The sequence below is a fragment of the Ascaphus truei genome, chromosome 11, assembly GCF_040206685.1.
Source record: "Ascaphus truei isolate aAscTru1 chromosome 11, aAscTru1.hap1, whole genome shotgun sequence".
In the NCBI taxonomy this organism is placed as follows: Eukaryota; Metazoa; Chordata; class Amphibia; order Anura; family Ascaphidae; genus Ascaphus; species Ascaphus truei.
The window spans coordinates 55,885,040-55,911,175 of record NC_134493.1 but is presented as its reverse complement, the minus strand read 5'-3'; the positions used below and the strand labels follow the sequence as shown (position 1 = coordinate 55,911,175).

The 26,136-nt window shown below is 53.0% G+C and overlaps 1 protein-coding gene across 7 annotated transcripts; it reads right to left on the bottom strand.

The window, feature by feature from the left end:
- Positions 1-4,291: 4,291 nt before the first annotated feature.
- Positions 4,292-25,673, bottom strand: LOC142463561 (uncharacterized). 7 transcript variants are annotated; one of them, XM_075566465.1, is made up of 6 exons: positions 25,235-25,569; positions 25,142-25,198; positions 24,504-25,065; positions 19,202-19,322; positions 14,396-14,466; positions 4,292-4,764 (listed from the first exon to the last, which is right to left on the bottom strand). In XM_075566465.1, the coding sequence occupies exons 3-6, from the start codon at positions 24,832-24,834 to the stop codon at positions 4,379-4,381; spliced, it is 909 nt and encodes a 302-aa protein (XP_075422580.1). In that variant the 5' UTR covers positions 24,835-25,065; positions 25,142-25,198; positions 25,235-25,569; the 3' UTR covers positions 4,292-4,378. The 7 variants fall into 7 exon arrangements, with proteins under 7 accessions (XP_075422580.1, XP_075422581.1, XP_075422583.1 ...); XM_075566466.1 differs by having other exon boundaries at positions 25,142-25,234; positions 25,271-25,569; XM_075566468.1 differs by having other exon boundaries at positions 25,271-25,569.
- Positions 25,674-26,136: the final 463 nt, after the last annotated feature.

Genomic DNA, 26,136 nt, shown 5'->3' with positions numbered 1-26,136 from the left:
TTCCTCAGCAACCCCCATGATCTTCCCATCGTTCCCCATTTTCCACAGCATCCCCCATGGTCTTCCCATCATTCCCCATTTTCCCCAGCATCCCCCATGATCTTCCCATCGTCCCCCATGATCTTCCCATCGTTCCCCATTTTTCCCAGCATCCCCCATGATCTTCCCATCATTCCCCATTTTCCCCAGCATCCCCCATGATCTTCCCACCATTCCCCATTTTCCCCAGCGTCCCCCATGATCTTCCCATTGTTCCCCATTTTCCCCAGCATCCCCCATGATCTTCCCATCATTCCCCATTTTCCCCAGTCTCCCCCATGATCTTCCCATTGTTTCCCATTTTCCCCAGCATCCCCTATTATCTTCGCATCGTTCCCCATTTTTCCCAGTGGCCCCCATGATCTTCCCATCGTTCCCCATTTTCCCCACCGCCCCCATGATCTTCCCATCGTTCCCCATTTTCCCCACCGTCCCCATGATCTTCCCATCGTTCCCCATTTTCCCCAGCGTCCCCCATGATCTTCCCATCATTCCCCATTTTCCTCAGCAACCCCCATGATCTTCCCATCGTTCCCCATTTTCCACAGCATCCCCCATGGTCTTCCCATCATTCCCCATTTTCCCCAGCATCCCCCATGATCTTCCCATCGTCCCCCATGATCTTCCCATCGTTCCCCATTTTTCCCAGCATCCCCCATGATCTTCCCATCATTCCCCATTTTCCCCAGCATCCCCCATGATCTTCCCACCATTCCCCATTTTCCCCAGCGTCCCCCATGATCTTCCCATTGTTCCCCATTTTCCCCAGCATCCCCCATGATCTTCCCATCATTCCCCATTTTCCCCAGTCTCCCCCATGATCTTCCCATTGTTTCCCATTTTCCCCAGCATCCCCTATTATCTTCGCATCGTTCCCCATTTTCCCCAGCGTCCCCCATGATCTTCCCATCGTTCCCCATTTTCCCCAGTGTCCCCCATGATCTTCCATCGTTCCCCATTTTCCCCACCGTCCCCATGATCTTCCCATCGTTCCCCATTTTCCCCAGCGTCCCCCATGATCTTCCCATCGTTCCCCATTTTCCCCAGCGTCCCCCATGATCTTCCCATCATTCCCCATTTTCCCCAGTGTCCCCCATGAGCTTCCCATCATTCCCCATTTCCCCCAGCGTCCCCCATGATCTTCCCATCGTTCCCCATTTTCCTTACCGTCCCCATGATCTTCCCATCGTTCCCCATTTTCCCCAGCGTCCCCCATGATCTTCCAATCGTTCCCCATTTTCCTCACCGTCCCCATGATCTTCCCATCGTTCCCCATTTTCCCCAGCGTCCCCCATGATCTTCCCATCGTTCCCCATTTTCCCCAGCGTCCCCCATGATCTTCCCATCATTCCCTCGCTCTCTCATTATTCCTTATAAAGCTGTATGGTCTGAAAGGATACGTTGATTTGGCAAAGTCTTCCAACTGGGTACATTATTTTTATTATTTTCATTTATTTATCCGGCACCAGCAGATTCCTCAGCGCAATACAATGTGGGGGGGAAGGGCAGAAGTAATTATAACATCATGCAATATACTGATTATTAACAGATCAACATATAGAAATAAAAAAATAACCCAAGGAGCTTGCAATCTAAAATATACTTCACTGACCTTCCAAGGGCCAATGACCTTTCAGAGGCTCCACATGGCCGAAAATTTTACATTTGTAGTTCTAACTGAACGCAGCAAACGCTACTTAGAGTAATTATCATTTCTCAATTATCATTTTTTGGGGTGTTATTACAACAGTATATTGCTTTTCCTTTTATATAGCATAACTTTTTTTTATTTTATTTTAAATGTATGAAAGATAACGTTTCTACAATTCTTTATGGAATAATTGATTTGAACGGAAATGTATTTAAAAAATAAAGCACAACAAAAAACTATTACGGCGGGACAAACTCGCCATTTCCCACCAGTGACATTGCTTTAGGAATTTTACGAGCCATGATTTCCCACACACTGCAAAGGACAGAGATCTTTTTTCAAAGTTCAACCTTGTTGAGAACGAGCTCCGCGGCTGCTGCGTCAGAGATTGAACGCTCTTTCCTTCATGACAATCGAATCAGATACACAGCGGTTTGCAGAAGTATTAACCCCCTACCAATAATGTCACGAGTTGTTGAATTACAAATAATCGATGAGCATTTTGTCAAACAACGTATTTGTATTCAAAGCTACAAAGCTGTGGTGGTTAAGACTGTTATATGAGGAAGGAAAATGTCTGAAAAGGGGGGAAACTGTGAAATGTACTGGTTGCATAAGTATTCGGCCCCTTAAGTCAGTACTTGCAGCAATTGCTAATATGAGTCTTTTTGGATCAGTCACTACTAGCTTTGGCCAGTTAGATGGTGACATTTTTGCCCATTCTTCACACGAAAATTGATTCAGTTCCAATACGTTTGTTGGGTCTAAATTCCAAGCGTTGCGCCTGGTGCAAGCTCAACGCCGCACATCACATCACCCAGTTAACACCATCCCAACGGTCAAGCATGGTGGTGGCAACATCAGGTTATGGGGACGCTTCTCTTCAGCAGGGACTGGGAAGGTTGTCAGGATAGAGGGGAGAATAGATGGTGCAATGTGCAGGCGAATTCTAGACGAAACCCTGTTTGAGCCAGAAAGGACTCTGAAACTAGGGAAGGGATTCACATGTCAGCAGGACAATGACTCGAAGCACAAAGCCAAAGCCACACTGGAGGGGTTGAACAAGAAGAGAATTCATGTTCTTGAGTGGCCCAGTCAAAGTCCCGACTAATCCAATCAAGCATTTATGGCGAGACTTGAAGATTGCCGTCCATCAACGATCCCCAACAAACTTATCGGGACTGGAACACTTTTCCAGTGAAGAATGGGCAACATTTTTACCATCCTACAGGGCAAAGCTACTGTATTAGAGACCGGTCCAAAAAGACTTCTAGCTGCTGCAAAAAGGGCTTCTACCGAGTCCTGACTTAAGGGGCTGAATACTTATGCAACCAGTAAATTTCACAAGTTTTTCCCCCTTTATTTGTATGTAATTTGACCTTGGCGGGTGGGGCCCCCCTATTTACACACGGCCCAGGGCCCCAAAAATTCTTATGATGGCTCTGAGGCAGGACCCTAATTGGTTTCAATGGGAATGTATTTCCCCCAGTAATATACCTGGTGCAGTTTATTTGTGCCACTTTTGCAGCTGGGGAACTTAAATAAAATAACTCTCATTTGTTTTTGTTTTTCAGAAACATTCAAACACCCGTAAAAGATATTTATTTAACTTGCTTGTTAATGTAAAAAAAATCACAAAAGAAATCGAGGAAAGTTTGCAAAGAAAACCCCATTTTATAGCTTTTGAAATATTAAAGTTTTTTTAAAATATTTTTTTTGTAACTGCTTATTATTGTCTGATCTCAGTGTAAATCCCTACTGCTCTTTTCACCTATAGCACATCACTGCCGGTAATTCATTTTGGTGCTACGAGGGACTGACCCTTTACAAAGTAACATGTAGGTCATGGAAATGGAAAAAAAAAAGTTTTTTTTTAATGTTTCCCTGTTTGTCAAATTCTATGGAGAGTTTTTTTAGTCTTCAACTAATCTTTTTTTTTTTTTTATTATTATTATTATAATCGTTACCTGTCTGTAAACCCTCTAATTACTTCACTGATTCAAATCACAGGCTGGCGCTCAGAGGGCACTAGAGAAGCAAAGTACTTTGATACATTGGCGTGATGATACGCTGTATTTAGATTCCTCTCTAGGATCGAATTAATACAAAAGCATCCTTACTGAAACTATCGAGATTTTCTTCATGAAGGACCCGAGAGGTGGGAAAGCTTGTCACATATCAACTATTTGTTGGTCCAATAAAAGGCATCATACCCCCTTCTCCCTCCCCTCCTGTATACATACCCCTCCTCCCTCTCCCTCCTGTATACATACCCCCTATTCCCTCCCCTCCTGTATACATACCCCTCCTCCCTCTCCCTCCTGTATACATACCCCCTCCTCCCTCTCCCTCCTGTATACATACCCCCTACTCCCTCTCCCTCCTGTATACATACCCCCTACTCCCTCTCCCTCCTGTATACATACCCCCTACTCCCTCTCCCTCCTGTATACATACCCCCTACTCCCTCCTTTGCTACTTCAATAAATCTGGTGCAGTCATTTTGCCTCAATTTTGCAGCTGGGAGATTTTGATAAATGACCCCTAAAGACTTCATAGACCCATAAGTGTGCTTTGAAATGATTCTGTCTGAAAAAGAGATGTGAGAAATACAGAGCTTTTTATATTAGGGAGAGGGATTATAGAGACAATTTTAAATGTGCATGCGCTTCTTTCATCTACTCGCAGTCATGAGATGGAACATCGTTTACGGCTAAGTTCCTGCTCAGGTTTCTGCTCACGTTCCTGCTCAAGTTCCCTCACGCGATTCTCCAACTTCTTCTTCTCTTCCATTTGAACATCAGTCTCTTCTTTGATCTGGGCACGCCTCTGAGTAACTAATATTTGCTGACGGTCCTGATTCTCTCTCATCCTGATTCCCCGATCAGCCTCATGGATACAGCGGCTCAGGAACTTCAGTATGAGATTGTCAGCTACTTCGTTGCGTGTTTGATTGTTCTCTATGTAATTCTCCAGAACCACCCTGTGCGTCGCTCCCAGTTCCCCAAACTCTGTGAAGATCCTGTCCGTGTTCTCATTGCCCCGCCTGGTGATCACAATAATGGGATGAATTCCTGTCGGAGAAGATGAGAATATCAATAATAACTAGGACAGAAGAGGAGGTCACTTTGTGGTCAAAGCAGGCAGCGGATGCTAAAGTGGAGGACAATTTAGAGTTAAAAACTCACGTACTGAATGTCTCTAATACAGACGGAACAATAGTTAGTGATAAACGCGCTCAAGCGCTGGATCCCTGTGATTAATGTAATGCAGATGAATAGCAGAGTGATTTGAATGACATTTCTTTGGGTTTTTTTTCAACTTAAATTTTTTATTTTGCTCAAGTGATAGGGTACATATAGTGAGTATGGTAACGGCGTAATACAAGATCGGACTACTGCATGTGCTGCTCCCGTTTGTGAACGGTTAGACATGTACAGACAAACTGGGTAGACGAACAGACGAACGGGGAAACCTCGGGACAGGGGGGGGAAGGGAAAAATAGAGGGGGGGGTAGGGGTGGGGAATGAGTTCCTCCTCCTGTGGTTCCGCCTAAGCCTCACCCTCGCTGGTTCTCTGCGTCTGGGGAATACCCTGTAGGGCGGCCACATATCAGCCTCTAGGCCCCGTTTGCCCTCCTATAGGTCCTACCTGGGGATCCAAGGGGGACTAGCAATTTATGTCCTGTGTGTCGCTCTTGGGCGCTCCCTCATGGGAGAACGCATTTTCCCCTATTAAAGCCAAATTGTGGCCCGTTCCACTCCCGAGGTGTCTGTTTGGGCTAACCAAGGTAGCCAGACGTTTTGGAAATTTTCACCAGTGTCGTTGACCAAACTTGTCAACTTCTCCATCTGGCAGACTGACCAAATTCGGTTCCTAATATTCGTGATTGGCGGGATTATACTCTGTTTCCATCGTGCTGCGATCTCCCCCCTAACCGCCATAGCAAAGTGAGCTATTAGTTTGTTTTCTCCTTTGGTGAACCCATCTGCTGGTCTGTTCAGGAGGAACAGCCATGGGTCTAATGGGACGGGTTTACCTGTAATCTTATTCAACCAGTCTTTAATTGAATCCCAGACTGGGACGATTTTGGGGCATGACCACAGCATGTGTAACAGATCTGCCTGCTGTCCACATTGTCTGGGGCACAATGGGGAGTAACTGGGCAGGAATTTAGCTAGTTTTGTGGGAGTGTGGTACCAGCGCATCATTACCTTATATGCGTTCTCCCTTAAGGTTGTGCATATAGAACTTTTGGAGGTTGCCGTCACTATTTTTGTCCATTCTTCTACCTCTAACTCCTCTCCTAGGTCCATCTCCCAACTAGTCATGTAACTTGTCTTGTCCGTCACCGTCGTGCTAGAACCAGTCACTTCTTTGTACATCTGCGATGTGAGTCCCTCCGTGGATGTCCCTGATCGACAGAGCTTTTCGAAATTTGTCATGGGGGTCTGTGGCTGAACTTTTTGATAGAACGCCCTGATCTGGAGGTATCTAAAGATCTCGGCATTAGGGATATTATGGTCAGATTTGAGTATTTCGAATATTTGTATGCCTTGTCTCCCCTCCAGATCTATCAATCTCTTAATGTTTTTTAGTTTCCAGATAGTGAATTCTGTACTGGACTGGCCCGGAGCAAAGAGTGGGTTGTTCCATAGTGGCGTCATACCCGACGCCCTGCTGGTCAGCGTGCATTTGAGCCCTCCCAGATCGAGAGCGAGTTGGTCATTGAGGATAGCGGCAGTTTGGTGCCTCTGCGCACCGTTTTGGGGTACCAAATCAGATGCTCCAATTCTAATGGGGAGCATGCCTCTCGTTCTAACGCGACCCATCTTTTAGAGTCTGGGTTAGAGTGCCACTGCACAATTTGACATAATTGGGCCGCCTTATAATAGGACAACAAGCAAGGTACCGCGAGCCCACCCGCTCCCGTTTGTTTGCGCATTATTTGTTTGCTCACCCTCGCCTTTTTTCCTCCCCAGATAAATTTATCTATCTCGGATTGGAGTGAGAGAGTGTCCTTCAAGCCTATAGGCACCGGGAGGGTTTGGTATAGATACAACAGGCGAGGGAGCAAATTCATTTTAACGCAGTGGATTTTACCAATCCATGAGATTTTGTGTTTGGCCCACCTCTTGATGTCCTCTCTCAGAGTCCGCATCAGTCTTGGATAATTTGCTTGGTAGATTGTGCTATATGTCTTGGTCATATTAACCCCTAGATATTTAATTTGGTGTTGTTGCCAGCGGAAGTTGAAATTTATAGCAATTAGCTTTTCCATGTGTCTGGGGAGATTTATGTTTATAGCCTCTGATTTACCCTGATTAATTTTGAACCCGGAGACCCTATTGAAACGCCCAAGCAGATCGAACAGGTTTGGTAGAGAGGTAAGGCGTCTGGATATTGTCAGGAATACATCATCCGCATATAGTGCCACCTTATGCGACTGGTTTCCGATGTCAATACCCGTGATGTCTTTGCTATCCCGTATCTGGGCCGCAAGCGGTTCCATACACAGTGCAAAGAGGAGTGGGGAGAGCGGGCATCCCTGTCTCGTTCCGCTCTTAATTTGGAAGGGATCTGAAGCGAATCCCTGGTGGGTAACCCTTGCCGACGGGGCTGAGTAGAGAGCGAATATAGCTTTTATCAATTTGTCTCCCATGCCGAACGCTCCAAGCGTGGCTTCCAGGTATGGCCAGTCTATCCTATCAAACGCTTTTTCCGCATCCAGACTGAGCGCCATAATTGCTATAGATTTGGCATTGGCTATCTCTAGCAGATCAATGATTCGTCGGGTATTATCTGATGCTTGTCGACCCTGGATAAACCCGACTTGATCTGGGTGCACCAGTCTGGGTAGGATAAGACTCAATCTATTGGCCAGTAATTTAGCGTAAATTTTGATGTCCGAATTAATCAGGGATATTGGTCTGTAACTTTTACAGTCCTGGGGGTCTTTCCCTGTCTTATGTATTACTGAAATGGACGCTTGGAGCATCTGGCTGGGGAAGGGGGAACCGTTCAGCCCTTGATTGAACATACGGAGGAGATATGGGGCCAATTGTTTCCTGAACTTCTTGTAGTAAAGATTTGAATATCCGTCGGGACCCGGGGCTTTAGAGGGTTTCAGGTTTTTAATAACCTCTGATAATTCCTCCATTGTGAAATCTCTACCTATTACCTCTCTATCTGACCCACTCAAACCGGGTATGTTTGCGTTTTTCAGGAAACTCCGTAGGGCCTCCGTTGTCCCAGTAGATCGGGAAACCTTTTCCCCATCGTACAATTTTGCGTAGAAGGCTTTAAATTCCCCTACTATATGCTTGGGATTGGCCGTGACCCCGCCCGATTCCCGCCGCAAAGCTTGTATGTTATAATTATTTGTTTTAGAGTTAATCATATTAGCCAACAAGGTATCTGGCTTGTTTGCTTTCTCAAAGAATCTTCTCTTTGACCAACTTAACGATTTCTTGGCCTGGGAGGTGAGGAGTAGGTTCAGTTTAATCTGAGTGTCCTTAATTTGCTGGAGAGTCGCCGCATTTAGGGATCGTCTATGTTGTTCCCAAAGCTGTTTTAACTCTGCTTGTTCTTTAATAATTTTTGCGTTGCTTTCCTTTTTCTTTTGGGCCGCCAGGCTAATCAAAACCCCCCTCAGTGTTGCTTTATGTGCCTCCCAGAGGGTTATGTGGGAGCTAACGCTACCTTTATTTTCACTAAAGAAGTACTTGATCGCCTCTTTGACCTTTCCTTCTAATTCGGGGATCTTTAGGAGGGAATCGTTTAATTTCCAATTTGCTCTTGGCCTTTCCAGCCCTATCTGCGTGCACCTTAGCTCGATCGGTGCGTGATCAGACCATGAAATATCATGGATCCCCGAATGGGTGATCGCGGGGACCAGTCTACTAGATACAAAGAAGTAATCGATTCTGCTAAATGAGTCACGGGGATGCGAGTAGAAAGTGTAGAGCCTGTCTAGCGGATGTGTCTCCCTCCAAGCGTCTATCAGTTGTAAATCTTTTAATCCTTGTACCAGGGCTGAGGGTCGTGTTGTGGTCTTAAGTCTATGGGGACCTGATCTATCCAGGGCTGCATTCAAAGCTGTATTGAAATCTCCTCCTAGGATTATAGCCCCTTTGCTAAAAAATTTAAGAGTGTCAAACGTCTTTGTAAAGAAGTCCGACTCCTGCACGCTCGGGGCGTAAATCGTTGCTACTGTTATTGGTTGTGCATTTATGGATCCTATGATCATCAAGAATCTGCCGTCTTGATCTTTTTTCACCTTATCCACCACTAGCCCTACTCTATTATGGATCAAGATTGCTACTCCCCGTTTTTTTTCTGTAGCAGAGGATAGAAATACCTGTTTATACTGCTTGTCAAAGTATTTGGGAGAACTAGTGGTGCTGAAGTGTGTTTCCTGGAGTAGTATGAAGTCGGCCCCCTTTCTTTTGTAGTCAGTGAGTGCTAATTTACGTTTGCAGGGGGAGTTTAGACCCTTAGTGTTGTGCGATATAAAGGTTAAAGGCATGATGATGCTGGGTGCTGACCTTGTGTCCAGAAGGCAGCAGTCTGGTATGTCGGACCTCCACCGGGCCGCCTCTGTTCCTCTGCAGTACTCAGTTCGTTGTGTGGTTTCAGTGGGGGACCACTTGAGCAGGAGACGGTGTGGGGTGGGGTAGGAACACAGGGAACATGTGATACAATGGGGAAAGAGAACACATAAAACACATAGAGCAGGGTGGGAGAGTAGTCGGTGGCATAGAACCACTTTCTCTCCCGTGCCTGTGGATTGGTGGACCCTTGGGTCGCGCCCTCTGTCTTCTGCCTCCTCCTCAGGGCCGCCTTGATCCACCTCTTCCCCAGGTCTTCCTCAGGATCTAGGGCGACTGCCCCAGCCCGAGAGTAGAAGCGCACGGCGACTGTGGGACCGCCGTCCCAGCCAACAGTCCATTATCTTTGTTAGTCCAAACTGTATTGGTAAACATATTCAATCATAAACATTTCATTTAAAAACCTCTAAGGCACAAACCTAACTTTTAAACTATAAATGCGTCAACGCGACCTTGCCTCCCCTTCATACCTTAACTACTGTGCCACTAGGGAGAGCCGAACATTCTCTTGCCCTGTGTTACTCCTTTGGTTCCCCCCGTACCCTTGCAGTGTGCCCCTGTCCCCTCTGAAACTTGCTGCAAGAGCTGCCCACCGCCATTGATTATCCATGTTTTCTCCTGACTCTCACTTCCTATGGGTCTTTCTGCTCTCCCTTCCCCTAACCCTCCTCTCTCTGTCCCTAGGCCCCTTCCTCTTCCTCCCCCTCTCTAACTGCTACCAGCTCCCTTCTTCTTCACCCTCCCCCTCCTAGTCTTACGTCTAACTCTCATTCCTACCTCCCTACCTTCGTTTTCCCCCTTCCCTATTCCTTCATCCGCCTGCTCCCCACGTCCCGTCTTCGTGTTCCCCCTCTCCCCTGCGGCCTGACCTTCCCCTCTCCTACCTCTGCTCTGTTATACCCCCCTCATTAGGGCCGGCTCCTTTCTCCCTTCTCTCTTCCTGGCTCCATCCCTCCCCCCTCCCCTGGTGTTGCTCGTCACGTCCAGTGTGCTCTTCTGCGTCATATCCGCTTCTGTCTGTTAGGATCCGCCCCTTCCATCTCGTCTGTGGCTGTCACCATCTTGGATGGATCTCCGCTCCGGTCGCCTGCTCATCTCGCGAGGTGTGGTGGCTCCTCCCGTCCGACGTCATCCGTCTCCGCCTCTTTTTCAGTTGGACTCCGGAGCTGCTCCAAGATGGCCGCTAGTCTCCGGGTGCTGCCGTCGGGCTTCAAGGTAAGTGTGGCGGGTTTTGGCTTATGGCCGGGCACTACAGGTCACTGCTAGGGATGTAGCTGGTGGGGGTGTCGCATGGGCGACCACAACGGGTGGCCTGTTCGGGCGGGGGGGTCAACTTAAACTGTGGGCGAACATTATGTCCCTGATAGGCATTTCAACGGGGGCTGCGGGTCTGTCTGGTTTTATCAGATCTACCTGCCTCCCGCCATGATGGGTCTGGTGCTGGTCTGCCGCCCGCCATTTCTTCAGGGATTTTATCCTGTAGGCCCAACTTTGTGAGGAAGTCACCCCCTTCCTCCGCCCTCCGTATTGTAGTGGATGTCCCGTTTCTGGAAACCAGGAGGCCGATAGGATAGATCCAGCGGTACCTAATCCCTTCGTCCCTGAGGATTTTTGTAATAGGGGTAAGTTGCTTCCTTTTCAGCAGGGTGGTGGGGGAGATATCTTGGAAGACTTGAATTTTATGTGATTCAAATGTGGGGTTGTTGCGTGTCATTTGACAAAAGGATTCCTTTATTTTAAAATAATGAAAGCGAGCAATGATGTCTCTCGGGGGATCTCCCTGCTGTGGCCTAGACCTTAGGGCTCTGTGGCAGCGATCTAGGTGAATCTCCTGTGCTGACTTGTCAGGCATAAGCTGAGTCAGCCACCGTCCCACAAAGTCCTCCGGATCGGGTTCTTCCTCCGAGACCCCCCGTATCCTAACATTATTACGTCGCTCACGATTCTCTGAGACCTCCTGTTTGTCCAGAAGGTCTCGTATGGTGTCTTTGACCTAAGCCAGTTGCCTGTCAGTTTTATGTAGGGACTTGATGGTGGAATCCAGTTTCTTTTCCAGTGAGTCCGTGCGGGCACCAATGCTGCTAATATCTGCTCTCAGGGTAGCGACCTCTGATTGCAGGCATTTTTTAATATCGGCACAAAACTCTTGCATGTCTCGCCGTCTCATGATCTGGTTCCCCCGATCATTATCTCCGTCTTCCTCCGATTCTGATGCGCTTGGCGGGGGGCCCTCGTGGCTTTTGGCGCGCGCCTGGTCTCCCTTCCCAATATAGTCGGTGAGAACCGTGGAGGGGCGCTTTGATCGTGTCCCCTTCGACATCCTGAGGGTATCCGGGTGTTGTACGTATAACTTTGGGGCTGATCCGTTAGGTTTTGGTGCTTTAATTCTTTATTTATTGTCGGCTGAGAACGGAGCTATGAACTTAAGCGTCCATTCAGTCCGTCGTCGCGCATGCGCCTCCCGTTTCTTTGTTTTTAATTTGTTTTAACATTGTTTATACATTATTAAATGGTATTGCGATGTCTGTGTCTCCGTGACGGTGGGCGACGGCGGAGGGGTGGGATTGTCCCTGTGAGCCAGCCTCCTTCACTCATGGGACGGCGTTATGGGCTAAGGGAGGTGTCTATTCCCTGGTTATCTGCTGTTTCCAACAGATGGGTGCGGACCTGGGGTGGAGCGCAACTCACTGCTCCTGTCCTTCCTTTGAGTGGGGGGAGTGGTTGATACTGTAGCTCCGCCCCTGGTGCGTCACAAACCGAACGCACCTTGAGATGCGGGGTCTGTTGCTCTCCATGGGGCAGATACCATGGGCGTGCCTTCGACTAGTCACCGCATTGCGCTGTAGAGAGGGAGGTGGCCACATGGAGATGATGGCGCTCCTCTGAGGCGCCCGCCCACACGCCACCGGTTTTAGCACGAAATTGAGCCACGGACAGGGTATTTAAGAACCTCTTAGAGGTATATGTGTACTCCTTGATAAAGTGTACTTCTGTACATGAAACGCGTAGGAGGGTGCCTACCTCCGCTTGTTTTATGGATCAATAAAGGATTATTCTTCAGCTACGCATTGGTGACCCACTCTTTTGGCTGTGCGCCAGTTCTCCTCTACCTTCAATCCCTAATACAGACGACCTGATGCAAAGGTATTGGTTTGTTTATCACATATATACTGCCATACATGAGACTTATCTATGGGACTGTTTGTGTGGTGGGGGAGGGGAGGATGCTGCAACTGTAAGAAGATAGTCACTATTTAATTGACTGATAATTTTAAATCCAGATTATATAAATGTAACCCTGTTTCTTCCCCATCAATCTCATATAGGGTCTATTATGGGGAAAGCTACGCTGGTTACTCATGGTAGTGTGGTGCATACCTGCTGATAAACAGTAGCCCTGATTCTCCTGTTATAGGGGAGGTCAGGACAGGCTTCTGGGGCCTTGCCCAAATCGTACTCACGGTGACAGCGCCTCCATCTTTTGCAGCCCCCAGAGATGTGGGGAGAAATCTCTGCAGGAGAACTTCTTCCTCTTCTCCTTCCTGATAGATTTCAGTCTCAGGCAAGGAGTGTGTGAAAACAGGTGTTCTTTATTCTTGTTACTCTCTCTCTCACCAATCAAAGGCAGCGTTCAGCTTACACTGCAATAAATTCTCAGCAGCAGGGTCTTCACCCTTAGGATGTCCATGGACCTACACTCTCGGCCACTGGCCACCAGGAGCAGTCCTTGCTCTTCCCTTACCCTCTGGTAGGGTAAGGGGAATAGTATTCCACCACTCCCCGCAGGGAGGGCCTCATTAAGCAGAGCCCTCCACTACTGCGTTGAATAGACTAGCCTCTCTCAGAGGTAAAGGCAACTGGCTAAATTGAGGAAGTGCAGCTCCTTAAGTCAGTTCCAGTAAGAACTAGCCCCTTGCCCCTGATTGGACACCGGGCCTGATTGCACTACCTTCTTTGACTCACTGAGCTGCAAGGTGTGGGGAAAACCCATGATTACTCCTGGTAAACCTACCCTTACAAGGGATTACTGCCAGGAGGAGAGCAGACTTATAGCCAAGAACTAGCCAGGGCTACATAAAGTTTCTTCTCATCAATTAAAAAAAAGTCTCCAATCTACAAAACGTAGGCACAAAGATGCACCAAGGAAAAAAACATTCTCATTAACATGGATACATTTGGTGCAGTATTTTTGCCTATGTTTTGCACTCAGGAGGCTTTGATAAATGACCCCCTAGATTCTAAGTTTCTGGAGAAGTTTGCGCTGCTTTGTAAGACTTGCCACATGTTTTCTGTAAACTTCTTCAATGTTACTCTGGGAAATTGACCTGCTCGGGCAGAGAGAAGCAGAACAAAAAAATGGGCCACAAAAGAAACTGAAAACCTTCAAAAAATCGTGCTGAGGAAACACCATTCAGATCTTAATCTTTGTAGCATTTGTACATGCAGGGGCAGATTGCAGACAAATATCGGCCTGGAAGATGTCTTCCATACTGGCCCCTCCTCCTACGATGCAGCACCATGGCAGCATCATGTGACGTTGCATTGTCATGGCAACACAGCGCCATGTGACGTCCTTTGATGTCAGGTCACCATTGCTACGTGATGCTGCAGGAGGAGATGCCATTCCAGAGAAGGTAAGGGATAAGTACAGAGGCCACACGCTCCCCCTTGGCAATCAATTTAATTGTTGTGGCGAAGTGCGTGGGGCATCTGTAACCGTGGTGCTAGGTGCCCCCTCTCTTCTCCCCCCTTACTGTCTCCCTACTCTCTCTTCCCCTCACTCCTCCACCTCTAACTCACTCTCTCTCCTCCACTCACTACAACACACACCCCAACTATCTTACCTTGGGGTGAGGATGTCTCTTCACTGCTGATCTGGTCCGGGGACTCCGCCACTCCCTCCTCCAGTCAGGAGGACGTTGAACTCAACTTCTGGCTCCAACAAGAGGAGGGCACTGGTCCACAGCACTGGCCAGCCAGGGCCAGCCCGAACGCCTGATAGGCCAGTCCGCCCCTGTGTACAGGATTCCCAAAGGACCTAATAATATTTCAATCATGGAACAGTTCTGCTTTCAAGTCATGAATAATTTCTCACCTGTGATGTCGTAGGCCTTTCTTATAAATCGTCCAATGTCCTCTCTTTTTTGAGTTATTTTATCAGTGGAACTGGAATAGAGAGAACAAAGACCGATCTGACCACCGTATTCCATCCCTTCTTTTCCTTGAGAAATATAATCACAGGACAAAACCCCATTTCATGAATGATAAACATCTGAAAAATATTACAGAACTGACCAAGTTCCTGCTAAAAATGCTGAAGTAACTAGTTTCCATTTGCAGCACGAGAGAGCATTGCAGCATTAACCCATTTCCTCTTACAGCCCCAAAGGGTATGACCACGGAGCCTTCAAGCTATTTCCCATTGCCCCGTTACCTCCCCAAACATAAGGCCCCCACCCCAAAACAAAGTAGCCAAGATTGGAGGTAAAATTGGGCAGCAACTTTATTGATAAATAATAATTTCTTTTAACTGGAAACAGAAACTAAGCACGTCCTTAAGTAGATATCCAGCCCCAAGAAGTCCCCTCTGTCATGGCTGTGACTTATAGGAGTAATGTGGCTCTTCTAATAAAGGTAAAGCACAGACCCCATCGTCTGGATGAATATACAGGGTAGCCCTGTACATCCATCCTATCATGGCTTATCTGGCCAAATATGTATGTGGAAACTGGTTGTAACCTTTACTATGGGTGAAATATTTGAGTGGGTACAGTATAACTTTGTATTCCTTATTTCCGGGGCATGATAGGCTGGTAAAATACTTACCCAGCCTACACACCCAGAAATCCGGGTTAAACTGGTCCCACGAGGGGTTGTGGGCAATGGAAGGTGGATGTTCTGTCCCCTGTGTCGGTTTTTCCTTTTGCCTTATGGCTCCATTTACTGTTTAGTATTAGTTTGTGTTACTGTGTAACTTTTAGTTGGCTTCTCAGCCTGTTGCCTAGCAACCCCTTCTTCTGGCCCCTCATACTTGGCGTAATCTAGGGAACCCCTCACACTTGGTCTCACCCTGCCTTATTTCCTGCTTGCCTGGGTAAGCATCCTTCCTTTTTATTTCAAATAGTTTTATTAGTTTTCCGCAAAGTATAAATCACAGACATCAGAGCTCCAACAACACTCCCGAGCGAACGTTCTTATACAATGAGTAGGAGTAATATCAATGGGATACTATAGAATTATCATACAAACAATCTTAGCTATGTACTTATATTCTCGTTATGCTTAAATTGCAGATGACTAGACATTAAGTCCATTTTAATACGGTTACTGTTGGAGGCTCGGTTCTAACAGGGTGATTTGTAGACTATATTGTGGGGTGATAAGAACAAAGAGGAAGAATACAGAGAGAAGGAGGATAGAGGACAACCAAGTAGGGGGGGACGAGGTGAAGGGAGAGAAGGGGCATCCTTCCTTTTTAAGCCAGCAGCCATTGCTTGTGGTTCTTCCTTCACTGCTCTCCCCTGAGATAGCTTTGTCTTTTTACCTTCCCCTAATTTTGCAATCCCAAATCCCTTTTGTTTTCTGTTTGCTCTCCCCAATAAAGTTTTCAGAAATTCAAGATGGACTCTTTTTGCTGAAGCAGGAGATGAGTTGGCCTCTTTCTACTCACTAAGCCACAGTGAGCCCGGGACAGAATAGCGGGGGTGGGCAGCACTCCTATCTGGGAGCCGTTGGTCTGGTAATCAGGGCCATTGTCTGCCCAGAGAGGCGCCTGCTATCTCCTCAAAGAGAGCGAGCCAGCAATGGGAACAGGAGGCAGTAGGTGCTGTTCTCATTGGTCGGTTTGTAATTACCGCCCTTCTTGCCGCAGCCTCTCCATCACATTCCCTGTCCCAATTGAGTGACACAGTCAAGGCCTTGTCTGGTGATTGGCTCACCACACAACATCCGTGTGGTAATTGGTCACTGGCCCATTTCCATGTTTGTCTATGGCAGTGGGTTTCAACGTTATTTTGGTTAAGGAACCCTAGAATTAGATTGTGACATTCTGGGGAACCTGAACCTTCTCAATGTCCCTCTCACCCCCACGTTCCTCTCCCCTCATCTGTCCATCTCTCTCCTACCCCTCTCAGTTCCCCCTTACACTCCCTCCCTCTTTCCCCCTTATGCTCTCTTTCTCACTCCCTCCCCCTTATGTTCTCTCTCTAGCTCTCTACCGCTCTTCCACTTTACACTCTCTCTCTCTTTCCAATCACTCTCCCCCTCTCTTCTCCCATACAATCTCCCCTCTCCCTTCTCCCCTTATACTCTCCCCCTCTCCCCTTACACTTTCTCATACTCTCTTTCTCCTCACACTATCCCCTTACACTTCCCTCTCTCTTTTGCCTCCAAAGGAGCTACTCCTGCTTTCTCATGGGTTTGGGGAAAGAGGAGGCCCTCCCCTTTGAAGCTTGACTTGGAAAGGCCTCTGGAGGTCCTCCCTGCACTAGCACAACCACACCTACTCAACTTTAACCACTTGCCCCACTGCGAATGGACAAGAGGATACAAAGAAGGGCAGAGGTTCCAAAATTGGCCCGGCGCCCTCATAATGGCCGCCGTGCCCTCCAGTGTTTGCAGGGATTGGCAGCCTCCTCCCCTCCCCCGCACCACGAGGCGGCGTGGAGTTGCGCGCGCAGCAAGGGGAGGGAGGGGAGGAGGGCGGGCTATTTAAACCCGTCGCGGGTAAGGAGCTTCCATTACTGATGGCCTTGGTGCAGGCGGCTTCCACCCACAGCGGGGAGGATTCGTTTGCATGGCGGCAATGGCGCAGTTTCAGGAAGGCCTCCAAGGGGAGTGGTAAGGTTAGCAGAACCCATCAGCTAATCAATTTCTTACTTACCCAGAAGCGGGCGGGCATGTCACGGGCTAAGGCGGGCGGTACGCTAGCGGGTACTGCCTTTTTCCTGAAGTCGGGGGGGCAGACAGACATCACCAAGGATTTCCTCCTCAGGCGAATACTGATCGGGTGGGGCAGAGGGGAGCGCAAGCGGGGGGATAAGAGGGAGCCGGTAACAGTGGAGAGGTTACAGAGCTTGAACAAGGCAGCAGAGTCAGTATGCGCAGGACCGTTCGAAATAAATTTATTTAAAGCGGCTTTCACTTTTGCCTTGTTTGGAGCCTTTAGAGTAGGGGAACTTGTAGCAGCGTCAAAAACTAGCAGGGACACTGGCCTATTGCTGGGAAATGTGATTATAGGGGAGGAAACAGTGGCATGCCGCATACACAGGTCAAAAACTGACCAAGCAGGGAAAGGGGCCTGGGTGCACCTGAGACGGCACGAGAATAGGAAGTTGTGCCCTGTGAGGGCGGCAAAGCGCTACGCCAGGCAGCGACCGCAAGGGGGCGAGGTTTTCCTGACACATAAAGATTCAACTCCCCTAACCAAGTTTCAGTTCAACAGGATCTTTAAGCGTTGCCTGGAGGCAGGAGGCATAGATGCCACCAATTTCGGGACCCACTCGTTTCGGATTGGGGCTGCAACGGTAGCCTCCGAGCGGGGGCTGCCTATAGCACAGATTAAGGAACTGGGGAGGTGGAAGTCAAACGCCTACACAGGGTACATTAGGTCCAAGCAAGGGGGTAATTAGATGATCGTGCAGTTTGCTAACATGTTTTCTGTCTTCACAGTGGGCGATGCAGGCGCAGCGCGGGAAGTCTGGCTGATCGGTCATTCTTTCATGTTCTGGGCCCGGGAGCGGGCGGCGAGCACGCTGGGTCTGCAGCTGGGAATCCCACGAGAGAGCATGAAAATACGCTGGCTGGGTAAGAGAGGAATGTGCTGGAGAGATTTGGTGCCGACCACCACAAGCGCGCCAGCAGTCTATGGCAGGAAGCCCCACGTGATAATGATCCACCTGGGCGGGAACGACATGGTGGCCACCAAGACTTTAGACTTAATCCTCCAGATACACGCTGATTAACAGAGACATCCGTAATTTCATCCTCTCTTGTGGGGGGCTGACGGTGAAGCATGGGGAATTCAAAGACAGGCTGCGCAGTTGGCACAGGAAGGACGGGGTGCACCTAACAGACGAGGGCCTGGATATTTTTATTGATAACATGCGCAGGCCTTTGCAAGCGATCAGCAGCCAGGGTTTAGGGTCACAGCTTGGTGTGTGGGGTGAGTCCCCAGTAAGTGGCCTTAATGGGTCCTCCGGGTGGCGGAACTGTCAGGCCAGTCATCGTAGGGACACCGTGAATACCCGAAATGGGGCTCCACCCGATGCGGATGGGCCACCAGGTAACGGTCCCCCTGAAAAGATCTTGCGGGCTGGAGGCGCCGACGCAGGCGGTCGGTCGCTGTACCCCTGGCACCAATCTTAGGTAGATGGGCTCTATCCTATGCGGGTAGGCCCAGGCGGCCATGAAAAGGGGGACCTAGGGTGAACGGATGACGGGGCCGTGAGTAAGGGGCGAGAGTGTCCATCACGGCGGAGAGTGTGTCTCCCGGTTGACGGTAGAATAGGGCGGAGGAGGGCTCCCCCCGCCGGAAGATACCGAGAATAGGGACGACAAAGGACTAAGTTTATGGCTGACAGTTATTTGATAGTATTGTTAAACAATAAAGCTGTGACCATTTTTACTTCCACAAAAAACTGTGTCGTCTAAGTTTGTATGGTGGGGTAGGCAAACCACGCGGTAGGCACTCTAGGCCGTTAAGGGAGGAGGGTGGGAGGGTCCTTGACCCCTTCTCCTATGGGTTGAGGCTCCTTTTTATAACAAATTAGAGATCTGCAGATCATTGCAGCATTAACTCTTCTCCTAATAGAGCCCCGCAGAGTGTGGTATTGGGACAGACACACAGTTGGGTATCATAGCCCCATCCCAGTGTTGTAGGAGATGTGCTGGACCATGGTACCTGTGCACAATCACAGGCACAATAAAGTCGGTGGGTGGGGTGCTGAAATGATCTGGAAGCAAGTTTGCGATCGTCTCCAGTCTGTCCTGCCATTGGTCTCCTCTCTCCGTCTCCAGGGATCCTGCAGTGACACAGACACAGAAACATGAGCAAAACTAAGGCTGCCTCCATAGACACTGCAGCCGTGCGGAGGCGCGCAGAGGCTGAAGGAAAGCGGATGCCTTCCCCGGCCTTAGTATGCGCGCCATCCGGGGGCGTGTCTATGGGCTGGCCAGTGACGTCACGGAGCTACCGCTCACGTGACCGCCCTATCACACGAGAAATCAGTTTCGACTGATTTCTGGCGCATCGCCAGCCCCCTCCCACTTCTGCGCGCACATGCCCACACGCTGTTTAGACGCGATCATTGCCTTTAGGCAGTCTGATCGCGCAGCGTGCAGACGCGTCAGCGCAGTCTGCCCCTGTATGGACGCAGCCTTACAAAACAAACTTTGCACTTGCTGAGATGTTATTTTCAACCTGATTTATAGCAGGGGTGAATGCTTATTCACCCCGTGTCCCCTAAAACCCTGCAACAGATATTATTGCACCCGTTAACGCGATGCATTAATGCTGACGTGATATTTAACACGTTATCACATTGCCACCTATATCTATATAATCAAAAATCTTGTTTGTGAGTGTCTGGAGACCATTTGCTTGGTCCGTCGGTCTGCCCGCCCTCCCACGGCTCTCATTGGCCGGTGTGTCTGCACCCCCCCGTGTCCCGCCCCCCCCCCCCCCCCCCCCACGGCTCTCATTGGCCCCCCAGGGCACGCTCTCTCCTGCTCTCTTCACCCACAGGCTGCTCCCTCTCCACGGCTCTCACCTCCCCACGGCTCTCACCCTTCCCCGGCTCTCACCTCCCCCCAGCTCTCACCTCCCCATGGCTCTCACCCTTCCCCGGCTCTCACCTCCCCTGGCTCTCACCCTTCCCTGGCTCTCACCTCCCCCCAGCTCTCACCTCCCCACGGCTCTCACCCTTCCCCGGCTCTCACCTCCCCTGGCTCTCACCCTTCCCCGACTCTCACCTCCCCACGGCTCTCACCCTTCCCCGGCTCTCACCTCCCCACAGCTCTCACCCTTCCCTGGCTCTCACCCCCCCCCCCGGCTCTCAACTCCCATAGGCCACTCCCTCCCCCCGGCTCTCAACCTTCCCCGGCGCTCTCCCTCACCCGGCGCTCTCCCTCACACACACCGCTCCATTCCCACGGCTCTCATCCTCCCCCTGGCTCTCACCCTTCCCCCGCGCTCTCCATCACACACACCGCTCCCCCTCCCCCCCCCCACCACGCACACAGAGCACGCTCTCTGTGGCTCACTTCACATAGGCCCCAGCTCCCTATCCCCGAGAGCGCTCCTCCGACTCTCTCCGCCTCTCCCGTGAAAGGCACAGCACCTCCTCACTGGAGCGTCTCAGCCTCGCCGGGGGTCAAGGACACCACTGAGGAGCCCGAGGTGGAGGAGGAGGGCGGCCGGTACCCGGAGGAAGAGGAGTGCGAACGTGTGTAAGGTGAGGAAACGCAGGGGAATGGGTTCTTTATAGTGACCCTGACTCCCCCCTCTGCCCTTTGCCCCCTGCCCTTTGCCCCCTGCCCTCCCTCCCCCTGCCATTTGCCCCCTTCCCTCCCTCCCCCTGCCCACCCTCCCTGTCTTTTGCCCCCCCCGCCCTCCCTGCCCATTGCCCCCCCGACCTCCCTGCCCGTTGCCCTCCCTGCCTTTTGCCCTCCCTGCCTTTTCCATCCCTGCCCTTTGCCCCCCCTCCCTGCTCTTTGCCCTCCCTGCCCTTTGCCCCCCCTGCCCTTTGCCCTCCTGCCCTCCCTGCCCTTTGCCCACCCTGCCCTTTGCCCACCCTGCCCTTTGCCCTCCCGCCCGTCCCTGCCCTTTGCCCCCCTGCCCCTCCCTGCCCTTTGCCCCCCGCCCCTCCCTGCCCTTTGCCCCCCTGCCCCTCCCTGCCCTTTGCCCCCCTGCCCCTCCCTGCCCTTTGCCCCCCCAGCCCCTCCCTGCCCTTTGCCCCCCCTGCCCTTTGACCCCCCCTGCTATTTGGCCTCCTGTCCCTCCCTGCCCTTTTCCCTCCCACCCCTCCCTGCCCTTTGCCCCCCACCCCTCCCTGCCCTTTGGCCCCCCACCTCTCACTGCCCTTTGCCCCCCTGCCCCTCCCTGCCTTTAGCACCCCCGCCCCTCCCTGCCCTTTGCCCACCTTGCCCTTTGCCCCCCCTGCCCTTTGTCCCCCCTGCCCTTTGCCCTTCCGCCCCTCCCTGTCCTTTGCCCCCCACCCTTTGCCCCCCACCCCCCCTGCCCTTTGCCCCCCCCCTGCCCCCCCTGCCCTTTGCCCCCCCACCCACCCTGCCCATTGCCCCCCCGCCCCCCACTGCCCTTTGCGCCCCCCGCCCCCCTGCCCCCCCAGCCCTTTGCCCCCACTGCCCTTTGCCCCCCGCTCGCCTCTGCCCTTTGCCCACCCCGTTCGCCCCTGCCCTTTGCCCACCCTGCCCTGCCCTGCCCATTGCCCCCTGCCCTTTGCCCCCCTGCCCCTCCCTGCCCTTTGTCACCCCTCTCTGCCCTTTGCCCCCCTCCCCTCCCTGCCCTTTGCCCCCCGGCCCCTTCCTGCCCTCTTCCCCCCTCCCCTCCCTGCCCTCCCCCCCTCCCTGCCCTTTCCCCCCCCCCGCCCCTCCCTGCCATTTGCCCGCCCTGCCCTGTGCCCCCTCCGCCCCTCCCTGCCCTTTGCCCCCCCCCCGCCCCTCCCTGCCCTTTGCCCCTCTGCCCCTCCCTGCCCTTTGCCCTCCCTCCCCTCCCTGCCCTTTGCCCCCACTCCCTGCTCTTTGCCCCCCCTGCCCCTTGCCCCCCGCCTCTCCATGCCATTTGCCCGCCCTGCCCTGCGCCCCCCCCGCCCCTCCCTGCCCTTTGCCCCCCCACCCCCCTGCCCTTTGCCCCCCCTGCCCCCCCCTGCCCTTTGCGCCCCCCGCCCCCCCTGCCCTTTGCCCCCCCACCCCTCCCTGCCATTTGCCCGCCCTGCCCTGTGCCCCCTCCGCCCCTCCCTGCCCTTTGCCCCCCCCGCCCCTCCCTGCCCTTTGCCCCTCTGCCCCTCCCTGCCCTTTGCCCTCCCTCCCCTCCCTGCCCTTTGCCCCCACTCCCTGCTCTTTGCCCCCCCTGCCCCTTGCCCCCCGCCTCTCCATGCCATTTGCCCGCCCTGCCCTGCGCCCCCCCCGCCCCTCCCTGCCCTTTGCCCCCCCACCCCCCTGCCCTTTGCCCCCCCTGCCCCCCCCTGCCCTTTGCGCCCCCCGCCCCCCCTGCCCTTTGCCCCCCCACCCCCCCTGCCCTTTGCCCCCCCCCCGCAACCCCCTGCCCTTTGCCCCCCCCTTGCCTCTCCTGCCCTTTGCCCCCCGCCTCTCCCTGCCCTTTGCCCTCCCTGACCCTCCCTGCCCTTTGCCCCCCCCCCTCGCCCCTCCCTGCCCTTTGCCCCCCCTGCCCTCCCTGCCCTTTGCCCCCCCCACTCGCCCCTCCCTGCCCTTTGCCCCCCCTGCCCTCCCTGCCCTTTGCCCCCCGCTCCTCCCTGCCCTTTGCCCTTCCCCGCCCCTCCCTGCCTTTTGCCCCCCCTACCTTTTGCCCACCCTGTCCTTTGCCCCCCCTGACCTTTGGCCTCCTGTCCCTCCCTGCCCTTTGCCCCCCCACCCCTCACTGCCCTTTGCCCCCCCGCCCCTCCATTGCCTTTTGCCCCCCCCTGCCCCTCCCTGCCCTTTGCCCCCCCCCCCCGCCCCTCCCTGCCCTTTGCCCCCCCGGCCCCTTCCTGCCCTCTGCCCCCCTCCCCTCCCTGCCCTCCCCCCCTCCCTGCCCTTTGCCGCCCTGCCCTTTGCCGCCCCCCCGCCCCTCCCTGCCATTTGCCCGCCCCGCCCTGCGCCCCCTCCGCCCCTCCCTGCCCTTTGCCCCCCCGCCCCTCCCTGCCTTTTGCCCCCCCTACCTTTTGCCCACCCTGTCCTTTGCCCCCCCTGCCCTTTGGCCTCCTGTCCCTCCCTGCCCTTTGCCCCCCCACCCCTCACTGCCCTTTGCCCCCCCGCCCCTCCATTGCCTTTTGCCCCCCCCTGCCCCTCCCTGCCCTTTGCCCCCCCCCCGCCCCTCCCTGCCCTTTGCCCCCCCGGCCCCTTCCTGCCCTCTGCCCCCCTCCCCTCCCTGCCCTCCCCCCCTCCCTGCCCTTTGCCGCCCTGCCCTTTGCCGCCCCCCCGCCCCTCCCTGCCATTTGCCCGCCCCGCCCTGCGCCCCCTCCGCCCCTCCCTGCCCTTTGCCCCCCCGCCCCTCCCTGCCTTTTGCCCCCCCTACCTTTTGCCCACCCTGTCCTTTGCCCCCCCTGCCCTTTGGCCTCCTGTCCCTCCCTGCCCTTTGCCCCCCCACCCCTCACTGCCCTTTGCCCCCCCGCCCCTCCCTGCCTTTTGCCCCCCCCTGCCCCTCCCTGCCCTTTGCCCCCCCCCGCCCCTCCCTGCCCTTTGCCCCCCCGGCCCCTTCCTGCCCTCTGCCCCCCTCCCCTCCCTGCCCTCCCCCCCTCCCTGCCCTTTGCCGCCCCGCCCTGCCCTTTGCTGCCCCCCCGCCCCTCCCTGCCATTTGCCCGCCCCGCCCTGCGCCCCCTCCGCCCCTCCCTGCCCTTTGCCCCTCCCGCCCCTCCCTGCCCTTTGCTCCCCCCGCCCCTCCCTGCCCTTTGCCCCCCCGCCCCTCCCTGCCCTTTGCCCTCCCTCCCCTCCATGCCCTTTGCCCCCGCTCCCTGCTCTTTGCCCCCCCTGCCCCTTGCCCCCCCGCCTCTCCATGCCATTTGCCCGCCCCGCCCTGTGCCCCCCTGCCCCTCTCTGACCTTTGCCCCCCCACCTCCCCTGCCCTTTGCACCCCCCCTGCCCTTTGCCCCCCCTGCCCCCCCTGCCCTTTGCCCCCCCGCCCCCCCCTGCCCTTTGCCCCCCACGCCCCCCCCTGCCCTTTGCCCCCCCTGCCCTTTGCCCTTCTTGCCCCTCCCCCGCCCTTTCCGCCCCTTGCCCCCCCACCCTTCCACGCCCCTTGCCCCCCCCCCGCCCTTCTATGCCCCTTGCCCCTCCCCCCCGCCCTTCCACTCCCCTTGCCCCCCCCCCCCACCCTTCCACTCCATGCCCCCTGCCTTCACGCCCGGGCAACGCCGGGTATATCAGCCTGCTACATCTGTGCTCTTACAGATACTAGTATGTTATTTGTTTAATGCAATAAACAAAGCTGGTCAATAAATTGTATGATGTAATGTTAAACTATTACTTACTGAGCTGGGCGCATGCCTGAAGGAGTTCGTTATTGTTTAATGTTGAGAAGCCCTGGTTGTCTTTGATACAGATAGACTCTGCCAGCGCATGCTGCTTTCTCTTCAGTGTGTTCGTCCCGTCAGTTTGTCCAGCTCCTGCAACGTTCTGGTAATCCTCGTCCCGCACCGCACACACACACGAGTTAATGAGGGAGGATTTGCCGTGTCCAGTGTAACCAAACAGCTGCACAGAGACACGTCTGTAGCCATTATCGGGCAACTGCAATGTGCCACCCGGGGTATACTGGGACAATTGCTCTCTTAAAACAGCATTATTGCTGGGCTGAGCCATAGCACTTGGAGGGAGAGAGAAGCCGTGAGAGAAAAGGAAGAGCAGGAGAGAGCATATAGGTACGGAATAGTAATGTAGAAAGTCTACTAAAAGAATAGAGTGACAGACCAGAGTGAGAAGAAGAGAGAACCCTAGGAGAAGACAAGTCACTACACCACAGCAAATGACGGAGAGGTACTGTGTGGTGTGAGAGGTTCTGTGTGGTGTGAGAGGTTCTGTGTGGTGTGAGAGGTTCTGTGTAGTGTGAGAGGTTCTGTATGGTGTGAGAGGCACTGTATGGTGTGAAAGGTACTGTATGGTGTGAGAGGTTCTGTGTGGTGTGAGAGGTTCTGTGTGGTGTGAGAGGTTCTGTGTGGTGTGAGAGGTTCTGTGTGGTGAGAGGTTCTGTGTGGTGTGAGAGGTTCTGTATAGTGTGAGAGGTACTGTATGGTGTGAGGTTCTGTATGGTGTGAGAGGTTCTGTGTGGTGTGAGAGGTACTGTATGGTGTGAGAGGTTCTGTGTGGTGTGAGAGGTTCTGTATAGTGTGAGAGGTACTGTATGGTGTGAGGTTCTGTATGGTGTGAGAGGTACTGTATGGTGTGAGAGGTACTGTATGGTGTGAGAGGTTCTGTATGGTGTGAGAGGTACTGTATGGTGTGAGAGGTACTGTATGGTGTGAGAGGTTCTGTATGGTGTGAGAGGTTCTGTATGGTGTGAGAGGTTCTGTATGGTGTGAGAGGTTCTGTATGGTGTGAGAGATCAAGAGAAGGGAAAGAGAAGGATATAGTGGTGGAGACTTGTATGAGAGAGTGAAAGAGTGAGAGAGAGAGTGAGAGAGAGAGACTGCAATTGAACAGATGGAGAGAATACCTGTTTTATATATGACTAGCTGAGAGACCCGGCGTTGCCCGGGATGTAATGTTCCCGTTCCTCTCTCTCCTCCCCCCTCTCTCTGTTTGTCCCCCATTCACATCAATCCAGTCCCCCCCCTCCCTCCCTCCTTTACAGCTTCATGTAGCGTGTGTGCGTCAGTCACTGTGTGTTTGCTCGCGCGTCAGTGAGTCTGAGGCAGAAACACAAACACACACAGACTGACTGACGCACACACAGTCAGTGTGTGCCTCAGTCAGTGTGTGCGTGCGTCAGTCAGGCTTTGTGTGCGCGTCAGTCAGTGTGTGCGTGCGGCAGTCAGTCAGTGTGTGCGCGCGGGGCGTCAAAGGCAGGGGGGGCGTCAAAGGCAGGGGGGGGGCGTCAAAGGGAGGGGGGGGGGCGTCAAAGGGAGAGGGGGGGGCGTCAAAGGGAGAGGGGGGGGCGTCAAAGGG